This window comes from Pelodiscus sinensis, chromosome 1 (assembly GCF_049634645.1).
Source record: "Pelodiscus sinensis isolate JC-2024 chromosome 1, ASM4963464v1, whole genome shotgun sequence".
In the NCBI taxonomy this organism is placed as follows: Eukaryota; Metazoa; Chordata; order Testudines; family Trionychidae; genus Pelodiscus; species Pelodiscus sinensis.
The window spans coordinates 328699590-328713431 of record NC_134711.1 but is presented as its reverse complement, the minus strand read 5'-3'; the positions used below and the strand labels follow the sequence as shown (position 1 = coordinate 328713431).

At 44.9% G+C, this 13842-nt stretch overlaps 2 protein-coding genes across 2 annotated transcripts; both read left to right on the top strand.

The window, feature by feature from the left end:
- The first annotated feature begins 256 nt into the window (after nt 1-256).
- Nucleotides 257-1213, top strand: LOC142829164 (olfactory receptor 52E2-like). Its single transcript, XM_075927579.1, has one exon. The coding sequence runs from the start codon at nt 257-259 to the stop codon at nt 1211-1213; it is 957 nt and encodes a 318-aa protein (XP_075783694.1).
- An 8505-nt stretch (nt 1214-9718) lies between these two features.
- LOC142829156 (olfactory receptor 52D1-like) lies at nt 9719-10780 on the top strand. Its single transcript, XM_075927484.1, has one exon. It carries the CDS (start codon nt 9719-9721, stop codon nt 10778-10780), a length of 1062 nt encoding a protein of 353 aa, XP_075783599.1.
- Nucleotides 10781-13842: the final 3062 nt, after the last annotated feature.

The following is a 13842-nucleotide window of genomic DNA, read 5'->3' as shown; positions in this document are numbered from 1 at the left end:
TTCATCTGCTAATTTTCTGACCCTTCCCTTATTTGCTTAGCTCCCTTTGAGGACTGCTCTGGACTTCACTTTCGTCTGATTAATCTGGGGCCATGCGTAATTCTTGCCACCTGACTGCTCAATCCTCATTCTATATTGTTTATAACTCTACAATATTTATCAATTGTTTATCAAGCCTGCAACCGTCCTCACTGTGCTCCTCTCCCTCCGCAGGCACCTTGAGATTTTTTAGATCAATCTACGGTGTCACAACTTCATGGTAGCTTCTAACCTCACCACCTCTGACCCTTCAACATTCATCCTCATGGGCATCCCTGGCCTGGAGGCTGCTCACATCTGGATTTCCATCCCTTTCTGTGGGTGCTATCTCATTGGCTTGTTGGGAAACTTCTTGGTTTTGTTTGTTGTAGTCAAAGAGAAGACCCTGCACCAGCCGATGTACCTGCTGCTCTGCATGCTGGCGTCGACAGACATCGCCACATCTTCCTCAGTGGTGCCGAAGGCATTGGGTATATTTTGGTTCAATTGGAAAGGCATTACCCTGGCTGGCTGCCTCACCCAGACGTTCTTCCTTAACACAGTTGTGGTTACGGAATCAGCTGTGCTAGTGGCAATGGCCTTTGATCGCTACATTGCCATATGTAACCCTCTGAGATACACCATCATCCTCAGCAATGCACGGATCGCTAAGCTAGGGCTGATGGGTTTCATAAGAGCTGTTCTCTTCATTCTGCCTATGCCTCTGCTGCTGAGCAGGCTGCCCTTCTGTGACAACCACATTATCCCCCAGACATACTGTGAGAACATGGCTGTGGCAAAGCTATCGTGTGGGGACATCACAGTTGTCAGGTTGCATGGTTTGGTGATGATGGTTGTAACCATGGGGTGTGATCTAATGCTCATTGCTTTGTCCTATGGTCTCATCATCAAGGCCGTCCTCAGAATTTCCTCCAAGGAAGCCCACCTAAAAGCCTTCAACACCTGCACTGCCCATCTCTGTGTGATGTTGTTATATTGTGCTCCCAGCCTCTTCTCCGCCATGACACACCGCTTTGGTCAGGGCATCGCTCCTCACGTTCACATCATCTTGGCCAACGTCTATCTCCTTGTCCCTCCCATGCTCAACCCCATCATTTATGGGGTCAAAACCAAAGAGCTTCGTGACAAGATGGTTCAGTACATCTGGAGGAGGAGACTGTGTCCATCCCTGTAAAGGGAGAGAAGCACAATGAGGGTGGTTACTAGTTTTGTTACAAATAGTGTGGCAAATAGTGAGTTGTATGGAGAGGTGTCAACATGGACTGTGGGAACCTGGTCATTTAGATAATAGTGAAGTTCAGAGAACTCCTCAGAGGGAAAGGACCAAACCAAGTAAATGATCAGCCAGATAGCAGATGAACTTCAGTATGAGAAACCGAAATATGGATGCCCCTTGGAGTGCAATGTTTGTACTCCACAAATACCATACGAGGTTTTAATTTAGTTGTATGAACTGAGAACAGGCACTTGGGGATTGTGGTTTCTTAAAGTTCAAGCATGGAGGGAAACGATCACAAACATCAAGATCCAGGATGAGTGTATGGGGAAATCATACTGAAAAATCAATGCTACGATGTAGGTCAGTGATTCAACAAAATTTGGATTGGTCGCTTAAGTGATTTGAATCAAACTATATATGTACTAATACAGCCATGTAAATATCCCTATCCAGGAATCATAGAACACTCAAACTAGAAGGGACTTTGGGTATGTCTACACTACCCCGCTAGTTCAAACTAGCGGGGTAGTGCAGACATACCCTTTGAGAGATCATCAACTCCAGCCCCCTGCCCTCATGGCAGGACTTAGCATGATCTGATAGATGTCTATCTAACCTTCTCTTAATTATCTCCACTCATAGAGATTCCACAACTTCCCTATTCAATTTCTTCTAGTGTTTAAACATACTGACACTTAGGAAGTTTTTCTTAATGTCCAATTCCCTATTTAGCTCCCTTGCTGCAGTTTAAGCCCATTGCTTCTTGTCCTAACCTCAAAGGCCAAAGACAACAATTTACCACCTCCTCCCTGTGACACCCTTTTAGATACCTGAAAACTGTTATCATGTCCCCAACCAGTCTTCTCTGTTCCAAACTAAACAAGCCCATTTCCTTCCTCCTTGCCTCATAGCTCATGTTTTCTAGACCTTTCATCATTTTTGTTGCAATTTTTCCACATCTTTCTTGGAATGTGGTGCCCAGAACTGGACACAATGCTCCAAATGAGGCTTAATCAGCACATTATAGAGCGGAAGAATCACAATCCATTTTGGTCAAGTTCACAAGCAGAGGATTTTCAAATTGGTCAATTTCACAAGTGGAGATCTTTCATGGTGTTATAACTCAGGCGGTCACAACCCCAAAGGGAATTGTGGAGGGGGTTGCAAACTTCTCGTAGGGTGTCTCATGAGTTTCACCCTCATTTCTATTCTGTCTAGGCAGCAGCCTTGAACCTTCCTGAAGTTAGAGGAGGCTCTGGGAGGTGGAGGTCGGTAGGGTATCCCCCATGGAGATCTCCACACAGGGCCTTTTAGTTGCTCATCTACACAACAGGACAGATTAAGACAGGGGCTTCCTGGCCTGTCTGGGGAAAATAGGCGCCTCCCTCCAAGAAGAAGCACCAGGTCTGGTAGCACCAATGAGTTCTCACAAGCCACAGCAGAAGCCCTGGGAGAAGAAGCCCCCAGCTCTAGTTACATCTGTGTAGCTGAAGCCACAAGCCTGAGCAGTCTTGAACCTGGATATTCCTGAGCCCTGGATGAGGGGGTGCAGAATCCCCAGGTCATACCATGCTGGGAATGGGTAGAAATCCCAACCCGGGTTGTGGTAGCCCTAAGTCTGGTAGCTGTGGGGGAGGAGGGCAGAACCCAAAGCCCAGGGAGTCAGCCCAATCTCGAATGCTAGATTAGATGGAGTATCGGAACAATTGTGACCTGCCAGATCAATATCGACTTTTGTTCACCCCGATTGAACAGACGGATTTTCCACCCCTTTTGACTTACAGGAATTCAGGATCCTGCTATTTGACATCAACAGGGAGGCATTGGGTTTTTAGAAGCTAATCGCTATTGCAATTGTATGGGCGGCGTGCAGCCGTATTCTCCTACACAGTCATTTGGATCTAGATTTGATCCTGTATCTTGTGGTCCCATCTCCAAACACACTGCAGACAGAAGTACATTGCACACAATAAAAAAAAAGCCATTGTCAATTGCAAGGCTGAATAGTTTGCACAACTCAATTTGCCCTGATGGTCTCGTTCCTTGGTGCTGTTGCATCATTTCTTCACTCCTGGGGGAGGCTCTCAAGCTGTTGTTCCCTGGGCTTATTCTCTGCTTTTCATGGCATCGAGGGGATTGTCTGGGCATGCTGCCAACCTGAGATGGGGCAGGGACTGTACAGAGGAATTATAAAGGTTTCCGTCCAGCAGAGTGTGTGTCAGATGTGTAAGACTCATACACTGATCCTCAGGGCTCTGCCGCCTGTCGCAGTGAGGAGATTTCCCTTCTGCTGGGTGGGATTTCGGTGAGTGCCTCTCTCCTCATGCAAATTGCTGCTTAAGGTCTCAGAGAGTGGCCGTAACTTGTGGAGGAATTCACCAGGGGAGAATCGGGAACCTTTCTGCACAGTCAGAGACACGAAGGGGTTTCTGCGGTAAAATTGTATTGACAAATGTACAGGAAACAGTTCAGGAAAATATTAATTTTAAGAACCTCCCTTTCTCTGTTACTGTGTCCATCTATGTGGCTCAGTAGCCTCCTTCTTTTGAATGTTGAGGTTTTGTGCAGTTTTGAAATTCATCTTCTTCATTGCCCTGATAAGAAGTGCAGCCCAAGCCTCTGAGATGGGTGTATGAATTATTGTGGGTCATCCAATAATGTTCCACACACACCGGTCAGGTTTGGATTGACATTATGTCTTTCCTGGGTCGCTCCAGATGGATACGGGCTTCCTGGAGAGCAAAATCAGGGTCCCTGAGTTTTTACTCACACCTTTTAGAGCCAGGCTCAGAACACCAAATAACCTGAGGGTTTCCTTCAGATCGTTTCAGTGCCCTGACAGAATAACACTCTCGTTAGCAGGACCCAAAGCCTTGATTATTGCATCTTGTAGCTGAAAGTTAAACTATGAATCTGGTCCCACTGAGATCATTGCAAAACTCTCAACTGGGCCTGGAATTCACCCTAAATCCACACTCAAGGTATGTCTACACTACCACCCTAGTTCAAACAAGGGTGGTTAATGTAGGCAACCGAAGTTGCAAATGAAGCCCGGGATTTAAATATCCCGGGCTTCATTTGCATCTTGCCGGGCACCGCCATTTTTAAAGCCCCGGTAGTTCGGATGCCGTGCCTGCGGCTACACGCGGCATGGAGTAGGTTGTTCGAATTAGGCTTTCTAATTCGAACTACCAGTACACCTTGTTCCACGAGGAGTAACGGTAGTTCGAATTAGAAAGCCTAATTTGAACTACCTACTCCGTGCCGCGTGTAGCCGTGGGCACGGAGTCCGAACTACTGGGGCTTTAAAAATGGCGGCGCCCGGCAAGATGCAAATGAAGCCCGGGATATTTAAATCCCGGGCTTCATTTGCAACTTCGGTTGCCTACATTAACCACCCTAGTTCGAACTAGGGTGGTAGTGTAGACATACCCTCAGAGACTTAAATAGATGGTTTTACACTGGCCCAGAGCCTCCAGTGACTTCTACTGGATGCTTGCTGTGGACTGTAGGAATAGGTGAGAGCCATTCAGCCAAGAAGGACTAACAGGAGAGTGACGGGTGTTGCAAACTTCATAGTTCAAAACCAAAAAGAACAATCACATTGGTGTTGTGATGCATGAACAGCAACATTGAATACTGTTCACTCTGGTGCCTTTCTGCCATCTCTATCACATGTAAGAAGATGCTGTCTGTGTCCATGCTGGGTTGTCTCTCATTTGTTCTATACTCTCCATAAAAATCATGTTCAGCAGTTGGCAACCGTGACCACACCTCAGCAGAGTGTCTTAGACCTCGTCCCCCATCTGAATCATCCCTCCTCCCCTGACTAACTCCACTGTAGTCCTGTGGCAGTGTTAGCAATTGCCAGCAGAGAACGGGTGGTTACTTTGGTAGTATCGTTTCTCTTGTTGGTTCATGCAGTAGCACGTCAGAGGGCTGGCATGTACCTGCCTGTGTGAATGTTTGTAGAGGAGTGGGTCCTGAAATCTGTCTGCAGCTTGTCACAGGAGGGAGTCCAGTCTAGTTAGTGGTACCCCAATTCCATTGTTCACACCACTAATGTCACAAAAATATTCCTCGAGCTGATCATTTAAGGAAATATCCAACCTTAATTTAAAATATCTCCTTGATGAGGAATTCATGAAGACCCCTGGTAAATTGTTCCAATGGTTAATTACTCTAGCTGCTAAAAAGTGTATGCCTTATTTCCCATCAGAATTTCTTTAATTTCATTTCCAGCTATTGGATCCTGTGTCACCTCTGTATGGCAGTCTGAAAAGCCTATTGTTAAATATGTGCTCCCTTGTAGGTACTTATAGAGTGTTACCAAATCCCCTCCTAACCGTCTTTGTTAAAATAAAATACATAGATTTGAGATCTTTGATTCTGTCAGGCTAAGGCAGTTGTTTGGTGTGTTACTAATGCTTTTGACGCTTCTCTGAAGCCTCTTCAATGTATAAACCTCAACCTCTTGCCATGGGCAGCAGAACTGGACACGTGATTGCAGGAGCAACTGCACCGGTGCCAAAAACAAAGGTAAAATTCTCCTTCTTATTATTCCAGGATCCCACTGGTTCTTTTTTTGGGAGGAGCACTTATTTCTACAGAGGAGAGCACACGGGAGTGTGAAACATTCACTGACAGGTCTCATGGCGTTCTGTTTGATTTTCCCCACTCTCCACCTAGGTTCCAGTGTTGGGGATCATTTCCCTCCATGCTTGTGTATCCCACACACCTAGTGTAGTTCACTGTCCATTGTTGTAGCAATTAGACTACTTAAAATGAGAGATAAGAACAAAGAAGCTCCACAGCCTAAGCTGGGAGCCAGCTGGCTTTATAGCCCAAGTTGTAGAGGTTTGTGCACTAAGCTCCAGAGATCCCAAGTTTGAGTGTGCCTACCACAGTACTGAAGTCCCTGTCCTTAGTTTGTGGATTTCAGGCATTCTCCTCCGAGGGGGTATATGCAAGAAGTACAGGGAATAAGCAGGAAGAACTAGAAGTACTAATAAATAAATACAACTATGACATTGTTGGTATCACTGGGTATGTCTACACTACCACCCTAGTTCGAACTAGGGTGGTAATGTAGGCAACCGGAGTTGCAAATGAAGCCCGGGATTTGAATTTCCCGGGCTTCATTTGCATAAAGCCGGGCGCCGCCATTTTTAAATGTCCGCTAGTGCGGACTCCGTGCCGCACGGCTACACGCGGCACGGAGTCCGCACTAGCGGACATTTAAAAATGGCGGCGCCCGGCTTTATGCAAATGAAGCCCGGGAAATTCAAATCCCGGGCTTCATTTGCAACTCCGGTTGCCTACATTACCACCCTGGTTCAAACTAGGGTGGTAGTGTAGACATACCCACTGAGACTTGGTGGGGTAATACACATGATTAGAATATTGGTATAGAAGGGTACAGTTTACCTGGGAAGGATAGGCGGGAAAAAAAGGGAGGAGGTGTTGCCTTATATATTAAAAATGTATACACTTGGACTGAGGTCGAGATGGACATAGGAGACATTTGTTGAGTGTCTCTGGGTTAGGCTAAAAGGGGTAAAAAACCAAGGGTGATGTCATGTGAGGGGTCTAATACAGGCCACCTACCCAGGTGGAAGAGGTTGATGAAGCTTTTTTTAAACAATTAACAAAATCATCCAAAGTGCAGGTTTTGGTGTTGATGGGAAACTTCAACTATCCAGACATATGTTGGGAAACTAACACAGGGGGCACAGACTATCCAAAAAGTTCTTGGACTGCATTGAAGACAACTTTTTATTTCAGAAGATTGAAAAAGCTACTAAGGGGGAAGCTATTCTAGATTTGATTTTAACAAATAGAAAGGAACTGGTTCAGAATTTGAAAGTGGAAGGCAGCTTGGGTGAAAGTGACCATGAAATCATAGAGTTCATGATTCTAAGGAATGGTAGTAGGGAGAACAGCAAAACAGAGACAATGGATTTCAGGAAGGCATATTTTAGTAAACTCAGGGGAGAGCTACACTGCATTCCTCGTTCGAGAGAGGAATGCAAATGCAACTGAGCAAAATTGCAAATGAAGCGTGGATTTGAATTTCCCAAGCTTCATTTGCATAATCACATACGGGCGCTATTTCGAAATACCCTATTTCGAAAAAAAATGCAGTCTAGACCTGATTATTTTGAAAGAAAACCCTTCTTTCTAAATTACCCTTACTCCTTATAAAATGAGATTTAATAGGACAGGGTAGGCCCACTGCTCAGTGAGGAGGAAGAAACAATAACAGGAAACTTGGAAATGGCAGAGGTGATTAATGACTTCTTTGTTTTGGTCTTCACCAAGAAGTCTGATGAAGGAATGCCTAACATAGTGAATGCTAGTGGAAATGGGGTAGGTTAAGAAGATACAATTTAAAAATAACAAGTTAAAAATCACTTAGAAAAGTTAGATGTCTGAAAGTCATCAGGGCCTGATGAAATGCAACCTAGAATACTCAAGGAGCTGAAAGAGGAGGTATCTGAGCCTTTAGCTATCACCCTTGAAAAATCATGGAAGACGGGAAAGATTCTAGAAGAATGGAAAAGGGCAAATCTAGTACCCAACTATAAAAAGAGAAATAAAAACAACCCAAGAAACTACAGATCAGTCAGTTTAACTTCTGTGTCAGGAAAGATAATGGAGCAAGTAATTAAGGAATTCATCTGCAAACACTTGGAAGATAATAAGGTGATAGGGAACAGCCAGCATGGGTTTTTAAAGAACAGATCATGTCAAACCAATCTGATAGCTTTGTTTGATAGGATAACATGTCTTGTGGATAAGGGAGAAGCAGTGGACGTGGTATGCCTAGACTTTAGTAAGGTATTTCATACAGTCTCTCATGATATTCTTATCAATAAACTAGACAAATACAATTTAAATGGGACTACTATAAGGTGGGTGCATAACTGACTGAATAACAGTTCTCAGACAGTAGTTATTAACAGTTCACAATCCTGCTGGAAAGGCATAACAAGAGAGGTTCTGCAGGGGTCTGTTTTGGGACTGGTTCTGTTCAATATCTTCATCAATGATTTAGATATTTACATAAAGTATGCTTATTAAGTTTGCAGATTATACGATGCTACCAGGGGTTGCAACTGCTTTGGAGGAGAGGGTCATAATTCAAAATGATCTGGACAAACTGGAGAAATGGTTTGAGTTAAACAGGATGAAATTAAATAAGAACAAATACAAAGTACTCCACTTAGGAAGGATACATACAGAATGGGAGGCGACTGTCTAGGGAGGAGTACTGCAAAAAGGGATCTAGGGGTCATAGTGGACCAGAAGCTAAATATGAGTTAACAGTGTGATGCTGTTGCTAAAATAGCAAACATGATTCTGGGAGGCATTAACAGGTGTGTTGTGAGCAAGACACGAGAAGTCATTCTACCGCTCTACACTTTTCTGATTAGGCCTCAGTTGGAGTATTGTGTCCAGTTCTGGGCACCACATTTCAAGAAAGATGTGAAGAAATTGGAGAAGGTCCAGAGAAGAGCAACAAGAATGATTAAAGGTCTAGAAAACATGACCTATGAAGGAAGACTGAAAGAATTGGGCTTGTTTAGTTTGGAAAGGAGAAGACTGAGGTGGGACATGTTAGCAGTTTTCAGGTATTTAAAAGGGTGTCACAAGGAGGAGGGAGAAAAATTGTTCTCCTTAGCCTCTGAGGTTAGGACAAGAAGCAATGGGCTTAAACTGCAGCAAAGGAGGTTGGACATTAGGAAAAACTTCCTAACTGTTAAGGTGGTGAAACCCTGGAATAAGTTGCCTGGAAGATACTTCTGGTATCCTGAAATAGCTATTCCATGTCTTTTAAACAAGTCCATTATTTCAAAATAGCTTTTGAAATAATGGGCTCACTATTCCATCATCCCTATAAACCTCATCCCACAAGGACTAAGGGATATTTTGGGAAAGCACTCTATTTCAGGTATCAAAAAGGGTGTCACAAAGAGGAGAGAGAAAACTTGTTCATCTTGGCCTCTGAGGATAGAACAAGAAGCAATGGGCTTACACTGCAGCAAGGGAGGTTTAGGTTGAACATTAGGAAAAAGTTCCTAACTGTCAGGGTAGTCAAATACTGGAATAAATTGCCTAGGGAGGTTGTGAAATCTCCATCTCTGGAGATATTTAAGAGCAGGTTAGACAGACATCTATCACAGAGGGTCTAGGTGGTACTGGGTCCTGCCATGAGGGAAGGGCACTGCACTCGATAACCTCTCGAGATCCCTTCCAGTTCTTGTATTCTATGATTCTATATGTTGCAGTTACTGTCACTGATGTTCTTTTGCCATCTTTCTGCTCCTTCGCTTGTTTGCTTAGCTCCCTCTGAGGACTTCTCTGGACTTCACTATAGTCTGAGTAACCCAGAGCCATGGGTAAATGTTGCCACATCACTGCTCAACCCCCTTTCTCTGTTGTTTATAACTCTACATTATGAATCACATTGTTTGTTATCAAGCCTACAAAACCCCTCATAATGTTTCTCTCCGCAGGCACCTTGAGATTGTTGAGAGGAATCAACGGTGTCACGACTTCATGGCAGCTTTCAACCTCACCCTCGCCTCTGACCCTTCAACATTCATCCTCGTGGGCATCCCTGGCTTGGAGGCTGCTCACGTCTGGATTTCCATCCCTTTCTGTGGCTGCTACCTCATTGGCTTGTTGGGAAATTTCTTGGTTCTGTTTATTGTAGGAAAGGAGCAAACCCTGCACCAGCCGATGTATCTGCTGCTCTGCATGCTGGCGTTCGCAGACATTGCCATGTCTTCCTCAGTGGTGCCGAAGGCCGTGTTTATATTTTGGTTCAATTTGAATGGCATCACTCTGGCTGGCTGCCTCACCCAGATGTTCTTCCTTAACACAGTTACAGTTACACAATCCGCTGTCCTCGTGGCAATGGCCTTCGATCGTTACGTTGCCATATGTAACCCTCTGAGATACACCATCATCCTCAGCAATGCACGAGTAGCTAAGCTAGGGCTAATAGGTTTGATAAGAGCTCTTGTCATCATTCTGCCAACGCCCCTGCTCCTGAGCAGGCTGCCCTTCTGTGACAACCGCATCATCCCTCAAACATACTGTGAGAACATGGCTGTGGCAAAGCTGACTTGTGGAGACATCAGCTTTATCAGAGTCCATGGTTTGGTGATCATGGTTTTAGTCGTCGGATTAGATCTGACACTCATTGCCCTGTCCTACGGTCTGATCATCAGGGCCGTCCTCAGAATCTCCTCCAAGAAAGCCCACCTGAAAGCTCTCAACACCTGCACTGCCCACCTCTGTGTGATGTTGTTATACTGCACTCCCAGCCTGTTCTCGGAGATGACACACCGGTTTGGTCAGGGCATTGCTCCTCACGTTCACATCATCTTGGCCAATGTCTATCTCCTTGTCCCCTCCATGCTCAACCCCATCATTTATGGGGTCAAAACCAAAGATCTTCGTGACAAGATGGTCCAGTACATCTGGAGAAGGGGATTGTGTCCTTCCTTGTAAAGAGGGAGAAGCACAATGAGGGTGGTTGCAGGCTTTATAACAAGTAGTGTGGGAAATAATTTATAGCTATGAAAAACATAGAAAGTGGGTGGTAAGAAGAGGTGTCAGCATGGACAGATGAAGCCAGATTGCTTAGATTATATCAATGTTCAGAGAATTTCTCAGAGGGAACTGACCAAAATTAGTGAATGATCAGCCAGATAGCAAATGAACGTCAGTATCTGAAACAGAAATATGGACACCTCTTGGAGTTCAAAGCTTAAACTACACACATACCTTACATGGTTCTAATTTAATTGTGAACTGAGACCAGGGATGTGGGGATTGTGGTTTCTTAAAGTTCAAGAATGTAAGGAAAATATAACATACACCAAGGTCCAAGACAAGTTTATGGGGAAATCATTCTGAAATGATTTTCATGCTAACATGCCAGGAAGTTAAGGAAATATGGATTGGATAAATAGGCTGTAAGATGGATAGAAAGCTGGCAAGATTGTTGAGTCCAATGGGTAGTGATCAAGAGCTCGATGTCAGGTTGGCAGTCGGTTTCAAGCGGAGTACCCCAAAGACTGATTCTAGGGCTGGTTTTGTTCTACATCTTTATTAATGACTGGGATGAGGGGGATGGATTATACCCTCAGCCAGTTTGCAGATGACACCAAGGTAGGGGGAGAGATAGATGTGTTGGAGGGAAGAGAAAGGGTCCAGAGTGACCTAGACAAATTAGAGGATAGGGCCAAAGGAAATCTGATGAGCTTCAACAAGGACAAGTGCAGAGTCCCTCACTTGGGACGGAAGAAACCCAAGCATTCTCACAGGCTGGGAACCGACTGGCTAAGTAGCAGTTCAGCAGAAAAGGACATTGGGATTACATTGTATGAGAAGCTGGATATAACTCAATAGTGCGCCCTTGTAGCCAACTAGACTATCGGGATATTGGGATGCATTAGGAGGAGCATTGTCAGCAGATTAGAGAAGTTATTATTCTCCTTTTTTTGGCATTGGTGAAGCCACATCTGGAGTGTTGCATCCAGTTCAGGGTCCCCGATTACATAAAGAATGAGGACACATTGAAGAGGGTCCAGTGGAGGACAACCAAAATGATGAGGGGGCTGGAGCACATGACCTATGAGGAGATTAGGGCTTCCCATTCTGCATGTATGAAATGGATTGTTCCTTCATAACTGGAGCACTTTGGATTTCTCCTTATTAAACTCCATCCTATTTACCTCAGGCCATTTCTTCAATTTGTCCAGATTTTTTTAATTATAACTCTATCCTCCAAAGCACTTGTAACCCCTCCCAGCTTAGTATCATCTGTAAACTTAATAAGCGTGACTCAGTTTGCCCTGCAGTTTCCAGGGGGTAGACGAGTTAGTCTGTACAGGATAAACTTAAAAAATAAAAACTGGTCTGGTAGTACTTTATAGACTAACAAAACACGTAGATGGTATCATGAGCTTTTGTGGTCACAGCCCACTTCTTTAGATGACCGACATTTTTTTCAGTTTGCCCTGACGGTCTCGTCCCTGGGTATTGTTTCATGATATCTTCACTCCTGGGGGAGGCTCTCAAGTTGTTGTCCCCCAGGTTTTGTTCTCTGTTTTTCATGGTGACCAGGGGATTGTCTGGGAGTGCTGCCAACCTGAGGTGGGGCAGAGACTGTACAGAGGAATTATAAAGTTTTCCGTCCAGCAGAGCATGTGTCAGACGTGTGAGACTCATAAGCTGATTCTCAGTGCTCTGCCTCCTGTCACAGTGAAGAGATTTCCCTTCTCCTCTGTGTGGGATTTTGGTGAGTGACTCTCTCCTCATGAAAGTTACTGCTTATGGTCCGAGGGAGGGGGAGGAATTCACCAGGGCAGAATCTGGAACCTTTTTGCATAGTCAGAAAATCACAAAACAATGAAACTGTATCTACAAAAGTACAGGAAAGAGTTCTGGAAAATATTAGTCTTTAAAACCCACTCTTTGTCTCTTCCCGTGTCCCTCTATGTGCCTCAGCAGCTTCCTTCTTTTGAGTGGTGAGGTTTTTCCTCTGGCTTTGCATAGTTTTCAAATTCATCTTTTTCACTGCCTTGTTAGGAAATGCAGCCCAAGCGTCTTCCTAACGAGGGATGGGTGTCTGAATTTCTGGGGGATACACATTCGGATCTCAGATTATGTCTCTTCTGGCTCTCTCCAGATAGATACTGTCTCCCCTGCAAAATCAGGGCCTCTGAGTTTTTACTCACATCTTTTAGAGGCAGCCTCAGAATACCAAATGACCAAAGGGTTCCCTTCAGACCCTTTCAGTGCCCTGACAGAATAACACTCTCGTTAGCAGGACCCAGAGCCTAGATTATCGCAGCTTGAACTCTAACTGTGAATCTGGTCTCATTGAGATCACTACAAAACACCCAACAGGGCCAGGAATTCCCCCGAAATCCACACACAGGGACTTAACTAGATGGAATGATTCACACTGGTGCACAGCGTCCAGTGATTTCTAATGCATGCTTCCGGTGGACTCTAGGAACAGGCGAGAGCCTTTCAGCCAAGAACGACTGACAGGAGAGTGACGGGTGTTGCAAACGTACAAGGCTTCATGGTCATTACGTTGTCATTACGTTGGTGTTGTGATGCATGAACAGGGACGTCAAATACTCTTCACTTTGGCACTTTTCCACCATATCTATCATATGTAAGAAGATGCTGTCTGTGTGCACATACCGTTGTCTCTCATTTCTTCAACACTCTCCATAAAAATCATTTTCAGCAGTTGGCAACCATGGCCATACACAGCAGATAGTCTCAGACCCCATTCTACCACCGGACCATCTCTCATCCCTATGGTATCCCCACTGCAGTCCCGCAGCAGTGGCAGCAATTTCCAACACGGAGAAGCAGCCCCAGGGCGGCGTGTCCGTGTTTCTAACAGGCTGCGATGCATTTGAGCTCTGTGTTGTTCGAAAGGAAACTTACTCCTGCTGGCTCCTTTCGGTCTCCATGTTCTCCCTTCCTCCTGCCAGGCCTGCCCCACCCTCCTTCCCTGCACTGGCTGAGCTGCTACTGGGGTTCTC